We start from the raw sequence: 9,000 nt of genomic DNA, 5'->3' as shown, positions 1-9,000 counted from the left end.
CCCTCTTCCCATCTTAAATGCCTGTATTAGCCCAGGATTATCATAAATGACAGAGTGCAGCTGCTTAAAAACATTAAAGGACCACAAATGGATAAACTGTGTTTTTTTTAAAAAAAAGGAAGCTTACATGGATTTTCTTCAAACAAATAAAATGAATAGATGGCTACGGTACTCATCCGTCAACCTTTACAGTGTCCGCTTGAGGTAGCCTTTCTACAGAACAACTAAACAAGCCCCAACATAATCTAAATCCTTGCATCAAAACCACTATCTCTGAAAGTCCACTCAATTTAACACCACTGGTGATCAACATAATACATTTTAAAAGCTTTGGACAAAACAGCAGATACAGTGGGCATAAATGTTAGTTCTAAATCTGCAGCCCTCAATGTACATTGTACACACACAAATATCTCAGCTATAATACACATTCCAGATCCATCCCTAAAAGTCATACTATTATGGAAAGCACAGCCATGCTAACTTCAGGATACAAACCGTAATTCCACGTCTACAAAAGGAAAGTATAATTAGTGGCAGTTTATTGCCTCATACAAATTTAACCAACATGGCAACCATGCCAAAGGAATTAAAACATTTTCAGGACATATGTACAGACTGTACATTTCAGAAACATCTGAACAATAAAAATGCAAGAACAATCTCAGCATTACAAATTAAACTAAACAAATGGTTTGAAACCGTCAATGCATTGAATGGGTTTACAAAGGCACTTCCCTACCGAAAATAGGAAATGACAATCTGCAGCCTAGAGGGAGGTTGGAGAAGAGTGCTCATCAACTACTGCACAATCTCAACTTTAAGAAAAAATAAGCAGGATTTAATCAAACATTTATAGGATTCAATGTGATCCACTTTTGAAAGAATTCACACAGTCTCATCTTTGTTTTTCTGTGGCTTTTCTTGGCTCTCTCGTTCTGTACTTTGGCTCCTTCGACGATCATGTTTGTCAGAATGGTCCTTGCTATCACTGTGATCATGTTTGTGGGAACGTTCTTTGCTTCTGCTACGCTTCCTAGATTTTTCTTTGCTGGGACTCTGATCTCGTTTTCTGGACTTCTCAACACTATCTGTTCTTCCTCTGCTTCTGCTTCTACTTCTTTTATTTGATTTCTCCTTATTTTCATTTTTATGTTTACTTGATTTTTCTTTGCTCCTGCTTCTGCTGCGCTTACCTGTGTTCCTGCTTCGGCTCCTACTCCTATGCTTTCTTTCCCGGCTTCGACTTCTACTATGCTTTCTCTCTTTTTTGGAATCCCTCTTGTCATCACGGTGTTTCTTCTCATCTTTGTCATCCTTGTGTCTCCTCTCCTCTGTGTCACCCTTACTTTTCCTTTCTTTTGACCTTTCTCTAGATCGATCTTTTTCCCTCTCACTACCTCTTTCCTTATCATAATCTCTCTCTTTTTTACGACTCCGCTCATTTTCTTTCTCTCTCTCCCTGTCCCTGTCTCTTCTATCTCCTTTCCTGTCACGACTTCGACTCCGGCTTCTGTATCTGTCCCTGCTTCTGCTTCGCCTCCGTTCCAGTGAGCGATCGGTACTTCGGGATCTCCGCCTTTCCTTTTCTCTCTCCTTTGCTTCACGTTCTAATCTCTGCCGTTCTCGTTCTCTTTCTAGTTCTCTATCAAAACTAGATGATCCATGGCCTTCCCGATGGTGACTTCTGCTTCTGGATCTTCTGGGAGACCTCCTGGGACTGATGGATCTTGGTCTTGGAGACCTTTTAAAATAGAAGACATTGTATATGAAACATCTCCTTCAATAGTTAAGAAATCCTCTTTCCAATTTATACTTTACAGACAGAGCTTGTATTTAATCTTAAATAGAAAATATCATCTGATTATTTTAATCCACTAGCATCCTTAAAGTGTTGCCTTAAAACCTATTTCAGTGAAAAGACAACATGCTGCTGGTAATAAGTAGTTTGATATTGAACTTTTAACATTCATTTTTAAAATAATGTTTATGTGACCTTGAACGTCTACGTTCTGCGTGCCGGTCTATTTCTTCCATCCCTTCCTTGCCATCTTTCTTGATTTTTCTAGGTCTGCTTTTAATTTGCTGGTCAATGGCTTTCTGGACTGGCACAGGAATTCTTGGAAACAACGTGGAAAACCATTCAAGCTTAGTAAGGAAGGAACGAAGCATCTCCCCTATGGTCATAACACAACCTCCACCTGCCTTCACATCCAGGTCCTGCAAAATACAAGCAAAAAATATCCTGATGGTCAAAAATATTCTTTACTGATTAAAAAAAAATGCTGCTACATTACTGTCCTACTGAAGTCTCATGATTATGAAAGTTTACTTGTCTCATATTCTAATACATTTCCTTAGAGAAATTCAAACTTTGCACCCTTTGGATTTGGCAGAATGTTACAGATAGGGAATGGGACTTAATATATATGCATGCAGGCACATACTAATCCTGCAGCCATCTGGATCGTAAGGGACTGTCGATGAAGAGATTAACACAAAATCCCCTTACACAGTCTGGTTATATGGTATGATCTTGCATTGTATTTTAATGCCACAAAGTTGAGAAGTCCTCTGAAACTACATTTAATACTCTATTTTGTGGATATACAACTGTGTACCATCATACCCAACCCTGTGGCCTAAATCATTTATGAACTACATCATTGCCTATCTAAAAATGATCATAGAAAGACCTCTAGTACAAAATGGCATCCTAACAGAATTGGAAGCAATAGCAAACCAACTGCCATGAAGCAGTGAGGTTTCTAATTTAGAAATATGTAAAAAAATAAATAAATGAACAAATAATTGGAAACGCATAATCCATGATGACCATTGTCTCTGAAAAGGGTCATTACCGCATGAAGGCCTTCTTGCTATGCCCTCTCACAGCTCAGGACATGTTAGTCAGCTATTGTCAGTCCCAAACCTATAGTGCAAGCACACAAGGAAAGTGAGATTTGTTATCTAAACAGGAAGAGAAAATCTGAACGTAAAACTGCTTGCACTCACACACATTTAAGTGTTCAGATATACAGTTTTTCCAAATATAATCGCTGCAGAGATCTAAAGAAGAAAAAGAGGAGTTAAACGTAGCACCTGGAGAGTACGTACAGTTAAACAAAATAAACATAAGCATTCTGAAAAGTAACTGTGTCCTGGGAAGGTTTTCACAGCAGCATGACAAAAGATGAACTGCTTCCAGATTTTTAAGAACTGGAGGGGAAAAAAAATCCTGTAGGTTTAAATAATTCCATATACAAAAATTTGCTTCATCCTACTGAGTTTGACCAGGACTGGTAAGAAACTTAAGCAGCCCCAAGCAGGTTTTCTACATAACACAAAGCTACTGATAGCAGCTGGGAAAGAAACACTAATTCCAAAAGCATAGTAGGAGATTTTAAGCAACAAGAAATAAACACGTCTTGACACCCAGTATCAGCAAGAACTGAAATGTATAAACTAAAAAATATCCTTTGAATAATGAACCAGTTAAGACCTGCACAATGCATTGTACTTGCGACTGCTTTACTGTCCTTGAAATTGACTTTGTGGGACCCTGAGAATGAAGCCACTCCAGTGCTTCTCATAAATTACAGTCCAACGTTGTGGAGAAGAATTTTTATTAGCTAGCCCCAGCTGGGGGAGAAGGACATTACACTGATTCAAGTCCAATTTGTTTCAATTTTGTTAAAAATTGACTATAGCACGGGTTTACCTGGAATCACCAGTTGTTTCCTTTGCTCAGTGTTTTTGATACTTAGCATGAAATTTTTAAATGTTTAAAATAAATACACTGCACTGCAGTTAGATACAGGTGTAATTAACACTATTTTTACTACCAGTATTTGGACATCATCTGCAACTACAGCATTTGAAATTTCTTCAAGTAAACGCCTATTGTCACACTGAAGATGGCAAGTGATCCTCCTGTTCTGGTCTTAAATTTAGAATGTAATTTCAAACCTGCTCAATAAATCTTACTTGCCCCAGTATGTAGCAGACTGTGCATTCAACTTCATAGCCCAAGAAACCTCACCCACCAGCTCCCTACTGTTTCTCCAAACAGTAAATCAGGACTAGGATACCAAAGGTATCCTATTTAATATCCTATATTAATAATAATGCAACCTCTTTACTGAATTTCTTCAGTTAGCAACTCATCTCTTTATCTGCCCCATTAACAAAGACATTAAGATTCCAGAAATAATGCCACCTTATGCAGTAATCAGGCTTTTTGCTTCTCCTCTGAAGAAATCCTGGGTTTAGCTGTTCCAGGACATGAGTAATAACCACAGAGATTTCTGGCAGAATTTTCCAAGGTGAATGTTGGTTTCTACCATATAGTTCCCACTCTTTTAAGTAAGCATCAACTCCCCTATCCCAGTAATAAAGAGATAATACAAATTTAGCACTTGCATGACTTACTACACCTTACCTAAAACTAACTATGATTTTAAAAAACACACGTTCACACAGCCTGCTGTCTGCATTCTGATTCAGTACACCTGTTCCACATGGTTTTGCAAATTTGACACAGTAACATCTTAACCAATGAAAAAATCTGTTAGAACTTCAAAATCTAAGAGAAATTACCCAGGTCCCAGCTCAAACCTGTTTCCTGCACTAATTAACAAACATAATGTAAACAAGAACATAACACTGTAACATTCAAACTACAGAAAACCCTATCAAGCAATGTTTAAGCCTAAAGCAGTAACATGAAAAGAAACAAAAGAAAATAACTTATTACCCTCGCCGACATACCTCTTCATCATCAAGAAAGGATTCAAACCAGTCCCATAGATCTGTAGGTGGCTGTGTGTACCTTTAAGCACAAAAACAATATAGAATTTTAATACAGCTTTCTACATATTAGATCAGTCATTAGTTGATGATATTGATACTTACCTAATATACATAAATCCAAGAGCCCTAATATATGGGGAGTCTGTATGAGTGATAAGGCCCATCACTTGTTTACGAGTGAGCTTCAGTGTAAATAATTTGTAGAGCAGACAAAAAGCAGTAGACACAATTCCTCCAGTTCCAACACCACGCACCTTTCAAAAGCAGAAAGTTAGGTGAGGATGCAGGAAGTCAAAGACATTATCCCAAACCTACAAAAGAATATGAGAACTAACACAGGATAAAATCTAAATCTACAAACAAAGCTATGCGGAAAAAGTAACACTACTTACATCCACAGCTTTAGAAGCGAGAAGAATGTATCTACTCTTTGTAATAAATATTTTATATCTAGAGACTGAGCCAACATACAAGCACATTTTATCTATGCTTTGAAAAGTTATTTACCAGACAGAAAAATTTAAGAAGGCACGTACTTCTACTTACCCCTCCACACATCCCTGTCTGGCCTGCTGTTTTTCTGCTGCCCTTTTCCCATGGTTCAACATGTGTTACCTGAAAGGGTGAGGTGGGGGACAGGAAGAAAGAAAAAAAATTACAATTACAACCTTCATAATGTTTAGGCGACCACACAAGCCTGATTTAACAATGGATGTCCTAAACCAATCTTAAAAAAACTGTCTTTAGCAAATTCAAGATCAAGTCTGCTTTGTCATTAAAGCAAAGCAAAGCACTTGGCTATTTCAATTACCACATTAAGAAATTACAGCCAAAATCTTGAATTAAATTTATGATAAACAAATCCCATAACCCCAAAGGAAACATCCATGCTTATTTTATACTCCACGTACTTTCAAATACTTTGTGACTAAACCCCATCATTACTATTTCCTTGGGTAATTGAACAACTGCCTTTATTTAAACCATCTCCTTACAAATTTAGTGGTAATTGCTGATGACAGCTACAAAAGTCAAAATATACAGTCTCATATTCCCACGTCTAATTTTTGAAGTAAACTTAACTAGAGATTTCTTTTCTTTATCACTTACTATTAGGACAAAAGAAATATGTTTATCAAGGGTAGTATTTTAACATAAAGTCAATGCTTTTTCTCTTAGACTGCAGAGATATAAAATTTGCCCAAGACAAATCTTGTGAGATACACTTAGGGATGAGTGCACAAAGTTAATCAACACCATTCATAAAACTTGACAATAAGAGTCATAATCAAGCTCAGAACCACGTAATTGCCTATGCTATATTTGATATTCTGAAATTCAGAGAAGCAATATCTGGCTCAATAAACAAGTATATTTTCTAAACAATCAACTTAAAATATAAAAGAAAAAAAGGGTACAATGGTGCTACAGTGGATTGGGAATAAGAGTTCATGCTGTATGGTACTTCACAAATAAAGACTCTTTAACAGTACATGAAATAAAACCAATTCTGTACAGAATCATGTGACATCAGACACACACTAACAGCAGAAGTTGCTGAACTGTTTGTTTGGGTTTCTACAGCTGCTGTCTTTGCCAAACAGGAAATATGAGAGATGCCAATACTGTAGAATTCAAAATCCACTATGACTTCCTGTACTGTTACCATGAGAAGTTCATAAATACTACACAAATAATACTGCATATCCTTCTGGTTATACAGTATTGCCTCTCACAGGAAATGAAAAGTATTTTTTAGTCAAAGGATTGAGTATAACATTATCACAAATGCTAGTCTTCAACTTTAATTACAGTCAATGTAAACATGCTGGTTTTGACAAGTATTAAAACAAACAACAAAACCCTGAAAACAATATTCATTTCAAAAAGGAGTAATTAAAGTTTTGATCCCACAAAGACTGCTTTGCATGCTTAACTTGTTGGAAACACAGATGAAATGAAACTGAGGACATGCACATGGTGTTAAGGTCAGGGATAAAAGAAAGAGGAAGTCCTGCACTTCGTAGATACAGAACTGAAACAGCAGCCCAGAATTACAAATGAATTAATTCAAATATCTGGACACAATCCATATCTCCAAAGATGGTGCTTATCACTAGCTGCCTGTTTGACTTATTATCACCTTTCCTCATAATCCAGTGCCCAGTATTCTAATATTTTCTAGAAGAGCCACTTGTTTCTTAGACAGACAAATACACTTGAAGATACAGCTGCTATGACAGGTCATTAAAACCACAACCCATTAAAAAAAAAAAAAAACCCACAAAAACAAAAACAAACCCCAAAAAAACCCAAAAAACCAACCAACCAACCAACCAACCAACCAAAACCCCCAACAACCAAAAAAACCCAAAACAACAACAACAACAAAAAACCCCACACCAAAAAAAAACCACCCCAAAAAACACCTAACCCCACAGCAATTATTCAGGAATCTTAAAACATGAAGAGAATTCAGATCTTATTAATATCAATGAAGCAGCTGAACCATCAGGTTATCTTCTCCCTCACAGCCATTACTCATGAGTGAGTAAGGGGCTGAGTTTTCTCTTTATTTAGCATGCAGTTTTGAGTCACTAACTGTCAAGTTCAGTAAATAAATCAGATCGATATGCAGGTTTTTAATGGCTTGTCAGAATTCTTCCTAAATTTAAGATAAAAATGAAACAGTAGGTCAAGCAAATGAACTATCTGACCTACTGCTACTGAGCTCTACCAGTACAAAGATGACAAACTGCATGAATACTTTTTAGTGCATCTGAAGGGGTTCATTTTAAAAATAGAGTAAGCTCTCAATTTTTCTGAAAATATGTTTCTTTCATAACTTTTTCAGCTCTAAAAATCAATTGCGTAAGTAAACTCTGCTACTTTTCATTCAGAGAGTCAAGAGTCTCTCACACATGAAACGTAGTAAACTAGAGAGATACTGCCGACTATATATGTTACACTAAGTATTAGGAAAAATAAATAATCAGCTCCAAATGACAGAGCACAGGCAGAGAAAAGCTATCTTTACACGAAAAAACAGTAGCATAAGTAAGTGCCAACTGCCAAAAATCTTTAAGTCCTGTGGTGCAATTATTTTTCATAATTATGGTGCCTTAAGTAACTTGATTTGGCTTGGATAAACGAAACAAAAAGGCTACCTTTGATTTTTATTTTATTTATTTCAAATATACTGAAACCCACCAGCTGACACAGTAACATTATCAAGCAAAATGAATTCACCTGAAATAATACGCCAATAACGACCAAAACACAGGTGACTAAACGAATTCTCTAACCTTGAATTATCTAAATTTTGGTCTCGTTATCAGAACAAAGAAAGTGGCTGCGTTGATTAGCATTATTTATGCGTACCTCTACCTGGGAGAGTGGCTTGATGGAAGCCTCGGTGCAAAACTGATTCAATCCTGCTAACAAAACAAGAACCGAGACATGGGTGCCCTGATACAGACCATTCATCTCCCCAGCACATCTTACCTAACGCCAAGAAAATCACTAAAAGGAACTCGTTAAGTTGTAAGCTGAGTTACGGAGGAGGGAATCCTAACCTGGAGCTGAGGATGAAAGCCACACGCAGACACCCAGGGTGACCACCACCGCCCCTGGGCGGTTACGGGGCGCGCAGGCGGCTCCGCGCTGCGGGAGGGCCCGGCTCCGGCGGCGGCACACATCCGCGCCCTGCCGCTCGCTCCGGCTGAAGGCGCAGCCCTCAGACGGCCATTTCGCCCCCACCGCCCCGGCTCACGCTGCCCTCTTCGAAACCCATTTACAGCTCGGCAATTCCAAATCCGACGCGGAACACGGCTCTTTGGGGAGGCAGAGAAGGCAGAGCCTTGGATTCCCCCAGCTCAGCAACACAACCGATACTTACTCCCGTCCCTCACCGCAAGATAAGGGGCGAAAAGGCGCGGGCCGCAGCCAAACCGGGCCCGGCGCCAGCGCGGCCCGCGGGCTCACCTTGAAATAGATCTCGTCCACCACTTCGTGGTAGGTCTTGAGTTCGTAGAGCTGCACCTTGAAGTAGGGCGACGAGAGGATGTTGGTGAGGATCATAGGGTTCAGGTTCATGGTCTTTTCGTTGCCCCACAGCGGTAGCACGTTGCCCTGCTTGCCCGAGGCCGCCGGCTTGGGGCCCCCGCTCTGCAGCGGCTGCTGCACGGG

General features: G+C 38.8%; 1 protein-coding gene across 1 annotated transcript in view; it reads right to left on the bottom strand.

Moving 5' to 3' along the window:
- Nucleotides 1-525: 525 nt before the first annotated feature.
- The window catches only part of PRPF38B (pre-mRNA processing factor 38B), an 8,785-nt gene continuing 310 nt past the window's right edge, over nt 526-9,000 (bottom strand). The window contains exons 2-7 of the mRNA XM_005423748.2: nt 8,797-8,996; nt 5,359-5,427; nt 4,915-5,066; nt 4,771-4,831; nt 1,997-2,220; nt 526-1,744 (exon numbers count right to left, since the gene is read on the bottom strand). Coding sequence (XP_005423805.2) covers nt 889-1,744; nt 1,997-2,220; nt 4,771-4,831; nt 4,915-5,066; nt 5,359-5,427; nt 8,797-8,996 — 1,562 coding nt within the window. The 3' untranslated portion in view covers nt 526-888. The remainder of the gene's footprint in view (nt 1,745-1,996; nt 2,221-4,770; nt 4,832-4,914; nt 5,067-5,358; nt 5,428-8,796; nt 8,997-9,000) is intronic.

The sequence above is a fragment of the Geospiza fortis genome, unplaced genomic scaffold (genome assembly GCF_000277835.1).
Source record: "Geospiza fortis unplaced genomic scaffold, GeoFor_1.0 scaffold229, whole genome shotgun sequence".
Taxonomy (NCBI): Eukaryota; Metazoa; Chordata; class Aves; order Passeriformes; family Thraupidae; genus Geospiza; species Geospiza fortis.
This window is presented reverse-complemented; position numbering and strand designations above follow the sequence as displayed.